Source organism: Cynocephalus volans, chromosome 5, assembly GCF_027409185.1.
Source record: "Cynocephalus volans isolate mCynVol1 chromosome 5, mCynVol1.pri, whole genome shotgun sequence".
NCBI lineage: Eukaryota > Metazoa > Chordata > Mammalia > Dermoptera > Cynocephalidae > Cynocephalus > Cynocephalus volans.
This window is the reverse complement of record NC_084464.1, coordinates 80,289,749-80,307,165: the sequence shown is the minus strand read 5'-3', so window position 1 is coordinate 80,307,165 and position 17,417 is coordinate 80,289,749. Positions and strand designations below refer to the sequence as shown.

At 38.3% G+C, this 17,417-nt stretch overlaps 1 protein-coding gene across 1 annotated transcript in view; it reads left to right on the top strand.

Annotated features, from left to right (window-relative positions):
• COL12A1 (collagen type XII alpha 1 chain) overlaps nucleotides 1–15,574 on the top strand; it is a 106,812-nt gene extending 91,238 nt beyond the window's left edge. The window contains exons 56-65 of the mRNA XM_063096287.1: nucleotides 77–130; nucleotides 371–424; nucleotides 3,764–3,817; nucleotides 5,318–5,389; nucleotides 8,822–8,857; nucleotides 8,961–9,027; nucleotides 10,219–10,407; nucleotides 11,367–11,435; nucleotides 12,441–12,611; nucleotides 14,793–15,574. Coding sequence (XP_062952357.1) covers nucleotides 77–130; nucleotides 371–424; nucleotides 3,764–3,817; nucleotides 5,318–5,389; nucleotides 8,822–8,857; nucleotides 8,961–9,027; nucleotides 10,219–10,407; nucleotides 11,367–11,435; nucleotides 12,441–12,611; nucleotides 14,793–14,965 — 939 coding nt within the window. The 3' untranslated portion in view covers nucleotides 14,966–15,574. The remainder of the gene's footprint in view (nucleotides 1–76; nucleotides 131–370; nucleotides 425–3,763; nucleotides 3,818–5,317; nucleotides 5,390–8,821; nucleotides 8,858–8,960; nucleotides 9,028–10,218; nucleotides 10,408–11,366; nucleotides 11,436–12,440; nucleotides 12,612–14,792) is intronic.
• The last annotated feature ends 1,843 nt before the right edge of the window (nucleotides 15,575–17,417 follow it).

Here is a 17,417-nt window from a genome sequence, read left to right as displayed (position 1 = left end):
TAAGTGACTCATGTCCTCCTTTTTCACTTAATCTCTGTAAAATGTCTGCGAACTGTTTTCCCGTTGTTCACTCTAGGGCCGCCAAGGGATGAAAGGTGATGCTGGAGAGCCAGGACTTCCAGGCCGAACAGTGAGTTGGTTGTTATTTGAAAAGTTGCCTTTGTAGTGCCTCAAAAGGTGAACCAATGTTAAGGAGCAAAGCAGAAGCCTGGATATGTGCTTCACAGTATTTCCATTTCATACCCTGGTCTTAGTCTTCAAGTTTCTGCTGTTTAATTCAGGTATCTGCTTGTTGACTGAGCATCTACCATGTGCCTGGCCCTGTGCTTGGAAGTATATTACTGTGTTTTATTTGTCTCCTTCTGTGTAGGGAACCCCAGGATTACCTGGCCCACCAGGACCAATGGGACCTCCAGGAGATAGAGTAAGTTTTCTTGGGCAGCTATAATAATGTTGGAAATGATATCACACTGTTGCCCGTTAATTAAGAACCCTCCACAATCCAGTTTGCATGGCTGGAAATGTGAGTTCGCTTTTCTTGTAGAAAGCTGCAAAGCTAATGTCAGTTGACCATTCAAAATCAGATCAGTCTCAAGGTCTAAGATACAAAGCAGTGGGACTTTAGGGGAGTCCTTGAAATTTTAATTTTGGAAAAATTTTTTATTTTATTGAATTCAGATAAAGAAGTCCAGAAAGGGAGTTTTGGTTGATTAGAAAGAGATTTTTTGTTATGAGGCAGCTTTTATGTAATTGAGGGTATCCTTGGCTTCCATGACACTTTCTATGAAGTCAAGACATCCTCTGTACACCTTTAGAACTCAAATACCACTTCTAGGCCTTGATGGTGGGGTAGACAGCTGGTACTTAAGAGGGACTTTGCCCATTTGTGGCAGCTTTCAGGTTTGCTCTTGACTTAGGATGAAAGCAGTGTAGAGAACCCAGCCTTGTCTATGACAAGTAAATGAGAAATACAGTGAACATGACCTCTGTGCTCTGTTCATCAGTGTTCTGGAAACATTTAGTTCCATAAGAGACCGTGAATGCTTTAATAAGAAGAACTCAGAGACTCTTCTCAGCATCTTATGGTTCAGACAACAGTCTGACAGTAGTTTGCATTCCGACTAATCAATCAAGTTAAAATATATGATAGCAGCAGGATTTGAGGGGGCCAGTGCTCTAAGAGCTGCCACTAAACACATCGATTTGTTCATCTTATCTCCTCCAAGACACCATTGGGCAGAGAGGTGGCCCATTCAGATGGAGCAAAGATTTGCCCAGATAATACAAATGATGGATGTTATGCCAGTGAACTTTATTTGCTCCTATGCCTCCTTTTGAGTTTGGGGAAGAGAGAGAGGGAGAGAGGTCAGAAAGAAAACTGTGTTCTCTGGGATCTGGGGCTTGGAGGTGGTACTGATATATATACATTCTATGATTCTTCTGAAACTGGCACTTTAGTTTTTTTGAATTCTTATTTTACAATAAAGGACAATATTGAGAATGCAAGGGGACAAGTCAGTCTTTCAATTAGAAAACAAAACCAAAAATATTGCAATTGAGACATGAGGATGGGCTGACTCGTGGCACCACTGCCACTGAAGCCATATGGTGCCCATCACATGCACTCCAGTGTGGGCTTCATGCCGAGACACGGCCCGTCCTGAGTGCACTTCCCATTAACATACCCCTTCTGAACTGGCGGTCAGTAGTCTTCACCACCATCACTTCATCCCTGAAAATTGAGGGGCTAGGAGGGACTGTGCTTTTCCACTCTTTAATCTGTGTCCAACTTTGTGGTGAGGCCACCCAGGTCTCCTGGGATGAGGGCAAGGAAACTTTTCAAGACATGCTGTCTCTCTTTCCTTCACAGCCTTGCACACTTACCTACTACTTAGTAAACTACCACTAATGCTGAAGAGAGGGTGGGACATAGACAATTTTGGAAAGTCAGAGAGACTTTGGGTTTGGAGATCTCACCTGAAAAAAACGAAAAAAGAGAAATTTGAGCTCAGAGCTTTCTTCTGAGGCCAAGAACTGTGGTGAGCAAGGAAGGCTTGATACTGGCATTGAGTGGGTAGGAATGGGATGCATGGATTGTCTTCAGCACAGATGATTTTCAAAATGAGGCACAGCTTTGGGGGCTGTTAGTAGTAGCACAAGAACCACATGTACAGGTATCTATTAGATGGGGATCTATGAAATGACCACCAGACTTCTCAGCCACCCTGATATGGGTGGAAGTAATAATAATTGCTGCAGCTTTGCAGCAATAAAATGAAGAGTAATAAAATATTATAACCAAATTCTGCAGATAGCTCCATGGGTAACCCTTCTGAGGACGTCAGAATAAAATCCTCCTCACCCCAATTTAGATATATGTCTATTCTAAAAGAAAATGGTTGATTAGGAATTCCTATGCTGACTGAATGAAGATTACTTAGGCATATGATACATATCTTAAAAAAATGAACAAAAAGAGTGTCCTATGTTAGCAGTTGGAGAAATTTAGATGGAAGAAATGCCATTCAGACTGTCCAAACAATAATACTGGAGCATATTTGCTTCTTAAGAGGCTCTCAGAAGTAATGTTGATGTTACAGCATATGAACTTGGGGTCTGTTTTTTGTTAAGCAGGTCTAGATCTTCCAAAAAACAGTCTGAAATCTTATCCCTATAAGTTTCTGAAAAAAGTTTTCTTTGGGGGTGGACTATTTATAACAAATTTTAAATAAATGATTTAAACGTGTTCTATTATAAGATCAATGAACTAATAAGAAGTGTGGATACTTAGTGCAGGCAGGGATCCAAATGATGCTGTTTTTGCTAGATTCCAAGAATATGGATGGAACAATCACTCATACTTTGCAGAAAATGAGACAAAAATCTCCTCTGACAGAGGAATGCAACAACCATAAAAAATGACCTGAGTCAGAAATCCTCGGCTGGGTTTCAGAGATCTGCTGTTTGGAATGAATGCTAACTGGGTAGCAAGATGACTCATTCCAGTCAGAGGTTATTTGGCTCTGTACAGAGAGAGAAAATAAAACAACACAAATGCGGGTGCATGAGCCAAAGAGCTGAGCCCACGTGGACATGCGCTCTGCTCCTTCCGAGTCAGCACCACTGGTGCAGTTCTGGCCTTTGTGTAAAATGAGGAGAGACAGGCTACTGAAAAAATGCACTACTTATTGCGAGGATTGAGGTCTTCTTCCCTCTTGAGTGGAGGGCACTTAAGACCGCTTTGCCTGCTTTTTCCCTACCTGTCTGGCATTTTGCTTAGGAAATTAGGGAGTTTTCTGATCAGGTGGTCCCCCAGTCCCTCATCTTCCATGATACCACTTGCTTTTCTCAGCAACATTCCTTCCACCTCACTTTGACCCTTCCTGGGCCATTTGTGGACATTGACATTTTAGTAGACAAAAGCAGTCTTCCTCTAGTCTTTTTATACTCTTGCAGAAGCAAAAACTGGTTTCTTCATGAAAGGAATCTGCTTTCTTTGGAGATTAGTTTGGTCCTTAAAATGGTTTTATTTACAACTATACAAAAGAATAAGCATAGACATTAATTATTCAATGAAAGGCATAAGTTAAATGGAAAAGATTTCTTCGGTATGTTTGTCTTTATAGTGAAGGGTTACCTACCAAACAGCAAATTGGGCTAAATCCTCCTTTTTCCCCTCCTCGCTTAGCAACCTGTTTAGCATCTTTTCTTTTCACTTGCTCATTGCCTCCCTAAACTGTAATTAATTTCATTTTTACAATAGGGCTTCATTGGAAAAGATGGTGCAATGGGACCCAGGGGCCCACCTGGTCCACCGGTAAGAACTGAGTGGGTTACATTGTTGTCCCCTAACTCTCACCCTCTCCCCCCGTTTTGCTAGAGAAGAGCCAGGAAACTTGCCTGTGAGGCACATTCCATCTGTGCTGTGGGGTATGTCAGAGAAAACAGGTGTGTTAAAATGCAGAGTTCTGCTTAATCAAATCATATTTGAAAAAAGAAAAAAATCCCTAATAACTTGGCCACAAGCTGGTCCATGCTTCAGTTCCTTCATCCCCACATTGAGTGGTTGGGTTTTATGACCTCAGTGGTTACTTCCTGTTCTCGAATTTTAAGCATCTGTGGCCTCTGATATTTGAATTTAAAAGACATCCATTACTGAACAACTATTGATTATTCTGAGGAAGTAAGTTTTATCCACAACTAAAACAAAGGGTCTTCTCATTAAGATCTTTGGGGAAAATACTGAAGTTAATGATTTTGAAACTGACATTTATACCTGCATCCAGGTGAGAACATAATTAAATTGTTTCAGGAGATGGATGCTCTTCATGTCTATATGGCAGGATATGAAAACTTGAGAGCATATGTTAAAATACTTTTATTATTTATATTTAATACATATGTTCTCAGGCAAGGGGGGGTTAAATGCAGAGTAAGCTTTCATTTTAAGTATTTACTTCAGAGCTTAAAGTTTGTGTAACTGATGGAGTAAAGAATTGTTTACAAAATCTGATGATTCCACTTTAAAGAAATATTAGGCTTTAGAACATGATGCATTGGCTATTAGGCATAAATACTCTACTTAAATATATGGCTAAAATGTCTGGAAGCTGTATTAAAAGCAACACAGAGAAATTCTTGTGGTTTTGGTGGGGAGAAGAGTGCTGATATGATAGAAAAGAATGAACATGTGGAAAGTGTGCCAAAGGAAAAAATGAATTTCTAAGCTGAGAGTGCAATTTCCAGAAGACAAGGGAAGACTGCCACCACGGTGCCCAACTTAGCACAAAACCAGCCACCTTCTTAATTCTTCCCACGCCAAACATTTCTTTTTGTTTTTGTTTTTTGGCAGAGGCTTGTATAAGGGTCCAAACCCCTGACCTTGGTGTTACAACACCTTGCTCTAACCAACAAAGTTAACTGGCCAGACCCAAAGATTTCAGTCCTTGTCTTTTGAAGGGTTTTCTGGTTCTGTAAAAGAAATAAACTAAAAAATAGGAATTGCTTTTGGCAAATTCATTTTGTAACCAATTTATTGGGTTCATAGTGTATAAATTGAGAAACTGATTATATATACGTGTATTTTTCAACAGCCTCAAAATATGCTTTAGAAATATATAGTCCATAAAGTTTGAACTGGAATTTTCAAGATTTTTTCCTTTATGCTATCTTAAAATTTGTTTTTTACTATTCCTGAATGTGTAATTATGTGCTATTTCTTTTAAAAGCTTTTAAAACTGGCTGCACTTCCTTAGTTTACTTTAGAGTGGATTTTCCCTTTGTCATAACATTCCTTTTCTCGGCCTTTGTGTTGTAGGGAAGCCCAGGCTCTCCTGGAGTTACAGGACCAAGTGGGAAACCAGGAAAACCTGGAGACCATGGCAGACCTGTAAGTGGAGACGTTGCATGTCTATCTAGTCAATTCACTATGGACATAAATAATAAGCACTGCAAGGTGTTGTCATATTTAGATTATCCCTGCTGTAATGTGTTTGCAGCATTTGTTGAAACTATGCTAAACCCTTGGATATGACTTGGTACCAGTTCAAAATTTTTCTCTCTGGATTGTCATAATATTCTGGGATGAAAATTGTGGTTATTGGGATTCTTTAAAAGGAGAATGGGATTGAGCCAAAACGCGTATTTCTGCACTGTATAAACACTCAGAGCTGGCTCAGCAAATGATTCTCTTTATTTAGGAGTGGTATGCTGCTTAAGACAGAAAAACACATAACGGTGCGTGCACCTCCGTCCCTGGTTTGCGAATGTTAACGCTTCGGCAGCATTATCCCACTGCATCATTTGTTGTCTTCTCTTTAGTTGAGGATGCTAGAAGCTTAGCCCCAGAAATAAAAGGATTCATTGATGTCAATTGGTCATTTTATTTTTTTTCATACTGTCCTGCCCCAATTTACATCCAGTTTAACTTTCTTTTACTGAGATGTTTCCATTAAAATAATGGATGAGATGGAATTATGCATATCTGGTATTTTCAAATTAGTATTTCCGAAACAGAATTTGAAGTTTTTAATAACCACAAGTATTTGTAATGACTGTTGGGCTTCATGTTCTTTATAAGCTTTTCCTTATTTGTTTGCATAAATTGTGAATTTATTTCAAGCAGCTTTTTTTGGTCTGAATAGCATTTTGAAATACAAAAATTTATCTTAAAGGTAATTATGTGCAACCATTAGCAGTGACACTAATTTATCAGGCTGTTCTCTGGACAGAACATCTCTTTTCTTAAGTATTGTTCAAATTGCATAAACTCAAGTTTAAAAGGTTTTTCTAATGTCTGACAAACTTAAGTTGGAATATTTAGGTAACATGGCCTGCTTTCCATGTTTACATGAAATGAAGTCAGCAGCATAAAGGTGGAAGGACTTCTGATCTGCTTTGTAATCTGCGGTGCTCTAGCACATGACTTGATTACTCTCTTTTACTCAATGAATTATGGCAGAAACTTTGCAAGAGCAGTTAAAAGTACATGGAACTTTTCTACCCATTCATAATTCCATTTCGTTTTACTCTGATCTCAGTAGTGTCTTATATAAGAATATTACTGATGTAATTGATAGCTACAGCTAGACACCGAAAAGAAACGTTCATTGCTTTTACTTGAAATGTAATCTCCAAATACTGGCAATAAAGTTAATTTCTACAAATCATGTACAATAGGACAATCTCAGAGTGGCGGTAAATTAAAAAACACATCAGAATGTCAAAATAGCAGTAAATATTTTTTAAAAATCCCTGCAATTTGCAATAAAACCCTCCAAATTCATTAATATCTGTTTTTTCACAAAAATCTAATACTTTTGGCAAAGGGACAGCCAAAGTCCAGTTTTTCTTATGATAATTATAACTGAGGATACATTTATTTGGATCTCATCTTCTCCTCCCTTTTTTCCCCTTCATTTTCTTCATCCTTCTCAGGTGCCAAATTTCCTCTCCTATTCTTCTCTATTTCATCTTAACTTCCTTTAATTTCTAAAACCCCAATTAGCAAATTGGTGTATGTAAGTTTTAGCAGAGAGCTTGGCTCAATCACCGTTAGCTTATGTCATTAGCTATTATAACCAGTTGATATCTTCTTGCTAACTTACAATACCTTGTGTTGTATAGTGGATGTTTGAAGGGACTGCTCCTGGAATATTTTGTTCATTTAATCAGCACGTATTTATCTAGTGCCTATAATGTGCTAGGTAGTGTTCTGGGGTCAGCGATACAACAGTAAATAAAAGTCCCTGCCTTGTTGCCTAGAAATTCTAGAGGAGGATACAGACAAAAATGATGTAAGTATATAATATAGTTTCCAGTGATGATGAGTGATATGAAGAAACAAAAAACAGGTAAGCAGTTAGAGGATGATTGTGATGGTGGTAAGGTAGCTATTTTAAATACAGTAGTCAAGGAACCCCTCTGAGGAGGTGACATTGGAATGAAGTGAGGGAGTGAGCTGTTTGATCTGTCCGAAGAGGGTTCTAGGCAACTGGGCACAGCATGAATGAAAGCCCTGAGTGAGAAAGGAGTCTGGTATGTGAAAGGAACAGCCAGAGGCCTGGGGACCCGAAGTGAAGGGAGTGAAGGGGAGAAGGGAGGGATGAAAGGTGAGGTGAGATAGCTGGGCAGAGGTGATGCAGCTTCAGGGTATATCTGAAAGCAACAAACTTCTTAAGTCCTTAAGACATTGTATTCTTTAAGTTATGACCTTTAAGTTACTTTGTGACCATAAGGAAAAAGGTCCACCAAGATTAATTTGACTACAGAAAGTTGATTTTGATGGGGACCTTTTTTTTGCCTCCCTGTTTTTCACAGACTCTTTCTTCTTAATTCATGATGCCTATTAATTAAGATAAATTATTCTAAGTGTGATGGGAAGCCCTTAGAGCCAAAAGAGTGACATGATCTAATTTTCCTTTTAAAAATATCATTTTGGTGTCTATGTAGAGAATAGAATAAAGGAGCAAAACAGGAAGCAGAGGCCAGTTAGGAAGGTACTGGAATAGTTCAGGCAAAAGTCTTGGTTTGGACTATAGTGGTTTCCACGGAGATAGTAAGAAGTGGTTTGGTTTGGGATATTATCAGAACATCAGATTTGTCAGTGGTTTGGTGTTCCTTCTGTGATAGCATTTGGCAGCCTGGAAATATATTACTGAAGGACAAAAACTTCCTGTACTTTAAGAAAAACTCTTTCCAGGAACTCCCATGACTATTAAGAGGCTTATGACAGAGTAGAGACAAACGTTCTGTGGTTGTGTTTAGATGCGGAGCCATTTGAATTGATTTATCTAATAAGAGAGACAACTGATTCCTTCTCTACCAAGTGCATAAAGAATCACTGGAAGAAGTTATCGATATATATATATATTTAGCTAGGGAGGTGACAAAACCCACTGGTTCTTAGTGGAACCGAATGGGAATTAACCTCATAGACATTCCGCAATAGCCAGCTGAACTAACCAACCAAGCAAAGTATGGTGGTGCAAGAGAAATCTTCATATGTATTTCATTTCCAAGCCTATATCGTGAATGGCATTGTAAAAAGTATGCATGGTGCATAACGTACAATTGTGACTATCAAATTCACATCAGAGCCCTGTTTTGGAGGACATGTGTTTCTCTGAAAGGGATAGAGACAGAGAGAGATTAGATTTTTTTTCCACAGAAAAGCAAAATGTGAGTAACATGGATATAAATGTAATGTGTCATTTTGCTAATTGATTAGAAAGCAGATGTTGTTCTCTTTCATCATGTACGTTCACGCACTGTTTTAGTCCATGTTTATCTGTTCCTAATGTCTGAAATTTCTGTATTTCAGGGTCCATCTGGGTTGAAAGGAGAGAAGGGTGATAGGGTATGTATTTCATGTTGATTTACACTTATTTTGTGTGTTAAACATTGAAGTCTAAACATATAGAAATAATCTGCTAATGATTCTTTTTGATTTAATTCACAAGGGAGATATTGCTTCCCAGAACATGATGCGAGCAGTTGCAAGACAAGTCTGTGAACAATTGATAAGTGGTAAAGTTTCTTTTCCTTTTACAGTATGAATGTTTTTTTAATTAATTGTAGGAAAAGGCAGAGTTTTAAAGTTCTATCAGATATATTTCTATTTCATTTTTGATGAGCTTCTGTTTTTATACATGGTCAATTTTGTGTCTGAATAGATAAAGCAAATTGTATTTTAAAGATTGTCATGAAGTTAAAAAATAATCAAGGTAAAATAATAGACTGTTATCTTTATATTCGTTTTGATACGAAATATTATTTTAAGAGGGCTTTTCAGTTTCTATATTAGGAATTTTAATGAGCTTCATCAGGGGTATTTGAAAGCAGAAAACCTCTTAAGTACTTAAGACATAGTATCATTTAAGTTACGACCTTTAAGTTATTCTATGACTGTAAGGAAGAAGGTCCACCAAGATTAATTTGACCACAGAAAGTTGATTTTGGTGGGGACCTTTTTTTTTTTGCCTTGCAGTTTTTTCACAGACTCTTTCTTCTTATTCCATGATGCCTATTAAGTAATAAAGCTCAGTGCCTGCAGACTGAGTGTGGGCTTTAAATCCAGGACTCCTACTTGGAGAAGTCTTAGTCAGTGTTTCTAAAAGCGAGGTCCTGAGCAGCTTGCTTTAGAATAAACAATGTTGCTTGTTAGAAATGAGAGTTTTTGGACCACATTCTAAACCTAGTGAATCATTGTCTTTGGAGATAAGGCCCAGAAATCTGTAGTTTGTTTGTTTGTTGTTCTTTTTTTTTGTGGCTGGCCGTTACAGGGATCTGAACCCGTGAGAAATCTGTAGTTTTCAATGTATCCCGCATGTAATTTCAATTTGCACTAAAACCTGATTAGTATTTCCTTAGCTACACACAAAAATGGTACAATTTCTTAATTTAAAAAAGGTTCTCTTTTGAGTGACATCATCTGGCAAACCTCAAGGCTTTATTTCAGAGCCACATTAAACTTTAACATCTCTTTTATATTTGTAGTGGTGCTTGCGGCTTACAGGTCAGCATTTTGTGGAAACAGTTGTTTATCAGGGATCATTTTCTATTGGGTGACTGGAATGTCTTATTTTATTTTTAGAATTCTAATTAGGATGTTTCCTGGAGGGGGGAGGAATGGATTTCAGTGGACACTGAAGACAAAACGGTTTTACCCTCTGATCTCTCCCTTATTGGGTTTCTAACAAGCCTTGTTTCTATTTGCAGGTCAGATGAACAGATTCAATCAGATGCTGAATCAGATTCCAAATGATTACCACTCCAGTCGCAACCAGCCAGGCCCACCCGGTCCCCCGGGTCCCCCTGGCAGCGCAGGAGCCAGAGGAGAACCAGGGCCTGGGGGTCAACCAGGCTTTCCTGGCACGCCTGGGATGCAGGGCCCCCCTGGTGAACGAGGTGGGCATTTCTGGCTGCTGCATAAAGATGAAGGAAGGAATTTGCAAGTGTAGGAGTTGGGTCAGATTGAAAGCATGTGGAAGACTGAACATGGCAGATTATTTTGACTAGTCTTGTTTGGACAGCCCCAGAAGAGCTGTTTGTCTGTGAACCTGTCTCCCTCTTTAGGCAACTCACAGGCCATAGAGATCCATGTCTTAGAAAACTGGATGCTTTTGTTAGGGGATCTCAGTAAGGAAAATGCTATTTTCTGATTTTTGTTGTTGTTAATGGGAAAAAATATATCTTGGTGAACCAAGTCAGGCAACGAAATCTTATTAATTGCTGTGACTGTGGCAAGAGTTCAGCAGCAACTGAACGTACTTAAGCAACCCTATAGTTTTAGATCCACATTCTTTTGGTTCCTTTATTCAGGGCCTGGCACTGGTCTTGTATGTTTGTTTGACTTTAATTTCATGGTAGATAACTGCAATTAAAGGAAAGGAAGAAAAATAGGATTATCTGATTCTAGATGTTTCTGGACTCTGGGTACCCACTTTTGTTAAAGGAGTAGTTAATATTTTAGAGAAAACTTAGATATTGCTATAATTCTGATGATTTAGATGCTGTACTAATAGGGCTACTAAAGATAAGATACCTTTAAGATGTTGCTTAATGTGTTGCAATTATTTATTCAAGATTTCTGTTCTTAATTACTACTTTAAAAATATATTGGATATGTTTGTTTCCTTCAAATAATTTTTTCCCTTGACATGTAGCCAGATTTCTTTCTTGGCCATGAAACTAGAATTACACAAATGTCTAGAAAGAATTTGGCTTAAAGGGTGAATTTCTGTGAAAAATTAGATTCTGTGTTCACTAAGCAAATGGATTACTTGAATCAAGTATTGTCAGTTAAGAAGAAATCTACATATTTCCGGTAATTTTCCCCTGGTGCTTCTCTTTTTGTCCTTCTGTAGGTTTGCCAGGAGAAAAAGGTGAAAGGGGTATTGGATCTCCAGGACCTCGAGGGCTGCCTGGCCCTCCAGGTAGGTTTGCTAGTACATCAAATGGCTAAAGGGTATAAATACTGAAAGTGCACACCATCTCTGAGACATTGACAACTTCACCCTGTTATCTTTGGACATTCATGCCATCATGTTATGTGTCTTAACAAGAAATGCAACTTGCATAACATCCTAATTTTTATGTTTCCTTTGTTCAAAAAATGAATGTGTTCATTAGGTATTTACTATATAATACATGAAAGTATGAGTTTTAGTGACACAGATGGGTGCTATTTTCTTTTTTGGGGAATTCCTATTTATTTTAGTTGGACCCATAGCCTTACAAATGGTTACATTTCCTGTTTCTTCTGGTGGTCTTAAGTTATAAGATTGAGAAAATATAGTCTCACTAAAGGGCCATCACACAAAATTTTATTCATAGTTTCTTTCCTGATATTTTGGAAAGAAATAATAATCATCCAATTGTTTTATGCATTTCATTTACTAGGTTGTAAATGAATTTTTTTTTCTTCATTATAAAGTTTGTGAGACCCTTGCCACCAAGGTCAGCTCTATGGTGACATTTTTACATTTATGTTAACCATAACTATCACTTGATGCAGAGATAATGTTGCTTCACCTAGTCTGGAGGTGTGGAGCAGACACTCCTATTTTCATGGAGGTCCAGTGTGGTGGCCAAATAGAAAATAGAGCTGCTTCACTCAGGTGCCTTTCTCACTGTGAGAATGGGAGCAAACCAGAGAACACATGATATCTTTAGTTTGGCTTACTTCTTGCTAAATCAGTTTTCTTTGAATAAATTTGTTAAAATAGTGGATTTCTAGCATTACCTCTGATAGGTCACTGGTAAGAAAGTCCCAAGCACTTTGGTTTATACTGGTGATTTCTTAAGAAAATATTTTCTTACCATATATTAGTGAATAGTCTAGTCTTGAGGCAGTGAAGGTTCCACTTAAAACACTGTTGACTGCCTTGGGAGGTGTATTTAACAAGAGGGGAAATATATTTGTTTTAACTCCATACTAGGTCCACAAGGAGAATCCAGAACAGGTTCACCAGGGTCCACAGGTTCAAGAGGTCCCCCTGGCCCTCCTGGTCGTCCTGGAAACTCAGGTATCCGAGGACCCCCAGGTCCTCCTGGATACTGTGACTCATCCCAGTGTGCCAGCATCCCATACAACGGGCAAGGCTATCCAGGTATGTTGTTGCCGTCATAGGAACCCAAATTCACCCGAAGTAAAAAACACTTATGGAAATGAAGTTCCCTAGGATTGAAGGAAGGTTGATTTGAGGATTTTTTGAAGATATCAACTCTTTCAGTTCTGTGTTTTGATTATGTAATAGTAGTGTTCTCTCCCAAAGCATAAAACATTATTTTACTGTTAAGATTTAAATAATTATTTTCTCTTCCTTCCCATACTTTTGCATTTACCAAATCACATCACAAACTTCTTATTTCTCTTGAGAGTTCAAAGAATGCTACCAACTGACTTTTCTTTTTTTTAAACTAAAGGTTGGGAACAGTGATTTATTGAATCCAGTTGTGGAATGACAATATATATATAAAATTGTTTGGGGAATCTAATTTGTATTTGATAACTTGGTACAGACAACTGAAAATAATTCATTGTGCCACTCTGTCCGTGGAATTAATACTTATACAATCTGGGACTCAAGAGTTGTTCATGAAATTCTAGTGTTTGAAAATTATAGATGGCAGAAGTTTCTTATGCCTGACATTGCAGGATGTGAGGACCAGAGTGATATGCTGTGGTCAACGGTGACCATTTCATTAATGCACTCTCAAGCATCTTGCAAGTTTTAAAAATGATACTGCTGTTTGATATGGTTTGCTACTAGCAGATAGTGCATGAGTAGTTAAATATCTAAATATCTATATATCTATATATTTATGTGCATAATTACATATGACCAAGAGTGATAATGAATCTTAATGTATTTTTCTCATGCAACCTATTCACGAATTACAATTTAATACTTTATCAAATAAATTTAAATTACTGCTGCCTTATGTCATGTGTGAATAGCTGGAAATATATGGATATATACATATACTTTAACCATTACATACTTAGATGGATGTGTATATATATTTTTTGCATAGTAATTCAACTTTTAAAAACTATCATCTTTGACCTGTTTCAGGTTCCGGCTAACAAATTTTCTAAGTCGCCAGTGCTGCTTACAGTTTGAATACATGAAAATCCTGTTTCTGAGATGTTTGCGCACGTGCTTATTAGAAAATGAGTCTGTATGGAAATTTCACCACAGATATGGTTAACGAACTGGGTTGACATCATAAAGGGGGGTGGAGACTCTTTATACTAACTTGAACGAGAGAAAAGCAGTCAGTGATGTCAGTTTATTAGCCTGATGCATTTCAGTAGTAATGTAGAAAAAAATTCTTTCTTAAAAGTTCAAACCCACAGCCATGGGGTGCCTCAGCTGTGAAAGAGGTGCATAATAAAACTACTAACCAGCAGAGATGATGCCATTTTAAGAAAAACAATTAACCTGGTTAAAAAGAAATGTGTTATGTAAATAATAAACTAATTGTGGCATGTAAATGATTTGTATGTGATCCTGTCCACTAAAATCACTTAACAGTTCTACAGTAAGCTTCTGCATCAAAGCCTGCTGCTTGCTATTGCCAGAATAACACCAGATGGAATCTCCTCATGTCTTGCTTGTTAGCAATGTGTCTGATTCAGGGCCTGTGTCTCTTTATTATTTTGTCATACGTGTCCTCTTATTTGGATTTTGTAACCACAATTTTCAAACCAAAGTTTAAAATCACCTTTTCTTCCTGTTTTGCTGTAGTCACTGGTGTTCCTCACCCCCCCAGCTGTAACTCAGTCTGTGTGAGGGACAACCACAGAAAATGTCACGTACTGTAAATTACCTGGTGATAGTTGCTTTTCACCTCCAGAGTTCAGTTTCTGGGAGCCAATAAAACTTCCTCCCCTCCCCTCCTCATCTTTCTAAGTTCTTTGAACTGAGGAGTTTTAAATCATGAACAAGTTACTTGGGGACTTGTGAAAATCCTACCTAGGTACTGCGTTTACAGTTCTTTGGCCCAGTCTCTGACCCGTCCCAGGTATTTGTGCAATGATTGTATTGACTGCTGGATCTTCGAAGGTTTTTTGTTGTTGTTGTTGTTTCTTAAGTGCCATTTTATTATTTGATCATCACCAAATTCTCTGTGCAAATGCAAGTCATCAGAACGTTGTAACTTATCTATTTATAGTTATGAGATAAAGACTGGAGTGCCATCACCTAGGTGATGACTTCGTTTTTGCTGTGTGTGTGTGTGTGTCTTCCAAAATCATGCCATAACTGTAATGTTGAATCGGACAGAGCCCTACGTGCCCGAGGGCGGGGCATACCTGCCCGAGCGCGAGCCCTTCATCGTGCCGGTGGAGCCCGAACGGACAGCGGAGTACGAGGACTACGGCGCCGACGAGCCTGCCGAGGAGCATCCTCCGCACGCGCGCTGGCGGCGCGCTCTGCCCCGCGGCTCGGGGCAGTGACCCTGAGACCGCGCGCCGAGGCTGGGGGGAGGTGTTGGAATTCTCATTTACAGGTCAGATAGAGCGGTGCACGTCTTCTCTGCAATGTTTCTTCCTTCCGGCTTTGCTTCATCCGAGAGTACCCTTTTTCTGACTAGAGAACATTGTTTCTGCAGGAAGTCTATCTCGCAGCACGCAATCTGTAGACATTTTTGCCTTTGCCCTTGAAATGCTTGCAAAATACTTTGTTCACAAAAGCTGCAAGGAGAGAACATGCCATGTGCCTTTAGTTAGCACAGCGGGCGGCCTCAGTGAAACTCTTAGGTTAGGCAGAAGTCCTGGAACCCAGAGCTACTGTATATTTTGAGAGGGCAGTTTATCTTTCCCAATACTTATCTGCAATTCAATTACGCCACGATTCAAGTAATTGCCCTCCTAAAGCCAAAAAGGAGGGAAATGTCAACTCCATTGCAATTATTTATCTTCCTCTTCTGTCTTCTGTTGTACATTAGGGCATAGGATGCTCTCATACATCTCCTTTAACAACCACAACCTTAAGCCATGTAGCTGAAGTTATTGTATCAACTGGATACAGTTCCATATTGCCTTAAACCTCCTTGTTTTAGACACACTAACATTTATGCCAAATTGCAGATTATTCTGCAGAGATGGAATTGCATGTTTGTGTTGTATATTTAGTATGAACTTTTTTTTTTTTCAGAACATAATGTTTCTTAGTTATCAAAAGCAGTTGGAAAATGTTTGCAAGACTATGAACATAGAATTGCTGCTTTTATATTTTAACTGCAGATTGTGAATTTCACTGCCTTATATTATTTATTTCTGAAACAAAAGAGGCATTTTTCAATAAAACTACTGAAAATTTGACATAGTATGTTTTTTCTTTGAAGGGCCTTTTGGACTGTTCAGGCGGTTGTTACAACAAACAAGTTCATATCCTTGGATACGGTTACAAATCTTGCTAATACTATTAAATTATGCTAAATAACTTTAGATTTTTAATGATATGGTGAAGTCATAAAAAGAGAGTGGTGAGAGCCTTAAAAAGCTCAGCAACTTCCAAAGGCTTTTTTAAGAATGTAGATGTGTGTGTTGGTGGAAAAACAACTAGGTATCCTAGGAGACCCCAAACAACCAAATAATCTCTAACAACCCACACGATTTTGCATGCATTTAATCACTTTCCTATACCACACTTTACCCAATAGCATATTTAATTGCAAAAAGGAAAATGCCTTAATGGAAATTTTTACAATTAGCGATACCTCCCTTTTCTGCTTACTAATGCAATAAAACTATTCTAAAAATCAAAGAAAACAATGTAGATATTGGTTTGAAAGAACCAACATCAGTGAAAGAGGAAGGGGTAGTGATAAAAAGTTTTCCACAGAGCAAAACATCTGAACTAAATGCTTCCTGGAGACCAAGGTCAAAAGAAATAGATGATGCCTGAATGCATGACATTTAGGAGACTTTAAGTATATTGCTAACCTCATAGCATGCACCTGTGATTCTCAACACATACAGTTTTAATGCTAGACAGACGAGACCACTGAGACGATCCCAACAACTCTTTTGTTTTACATAAGAAGAAACAGACTTTGCTAATTACTGTCAGAACAAGACTCTAGGCCTTGTGGTTCTTAACCTAGTTTGTCACTAGATACTTCTCCCACCCCCGAACACTTACTCTCTGGGTAGGAGCTTTCAAACTTCAAAGTTCTATCAGTTTATTTTGATTAGTTTCTGATTCGTTTGGGTTTCTGATGCTTCTTGATGAAGAGCCTCCTTGTCAGGAGCCTGAAGGTGGGTCCTCATGCTGCTGGCCCAGCAGGGTCCTAGGGCCACATGGATTTGAGGCACAAAAGAATTGCACTTTCTCTCATGGGCTGGATGTGGGTTTAATTCTTGACAACAATGCACTGATTGACTACCTTCTAGTCTGTGCTGGGAGAGGGGCCTAGGGACCAAGGCAATCCTAACTGGGGGCTAAACACAAAATTAACTAGCTGAGATACGTGGTATGATTTTTGTTTTCATAGTATATTTCTTTTCTAATTAGGTTTGCTGAATTCTATGTTAAAGTTATTTTTGTAATTCTTGATTGAGCACATACTGACTAAACTATGGGGAGGAGAGGATAGAAGAGGCCAGATAGTCTGGGTTTAAAAGCTCATGATAAAACCCCAGAAAATCGAACATGTAGGACTGGTTTATTTATTCAGACTTTCTTTGAGGTGAATACAGAGCAACTTGAAATATTTTTTCTAGCCCTTTCATTTTGGAAGCATTTTAAGAAATTTATTATGTATAATTTATTTTAAAGCTAAGGCTCTTATTTTTAAGAAAGTAGCCAGAAATAGCTGTGGGAAGAGATGGCTTCTAATGAGGTCTACAGTGGAAGAGGTTCCAAAATTTACAAATAGCTTTTACATCAATCCCAATTTCTGTG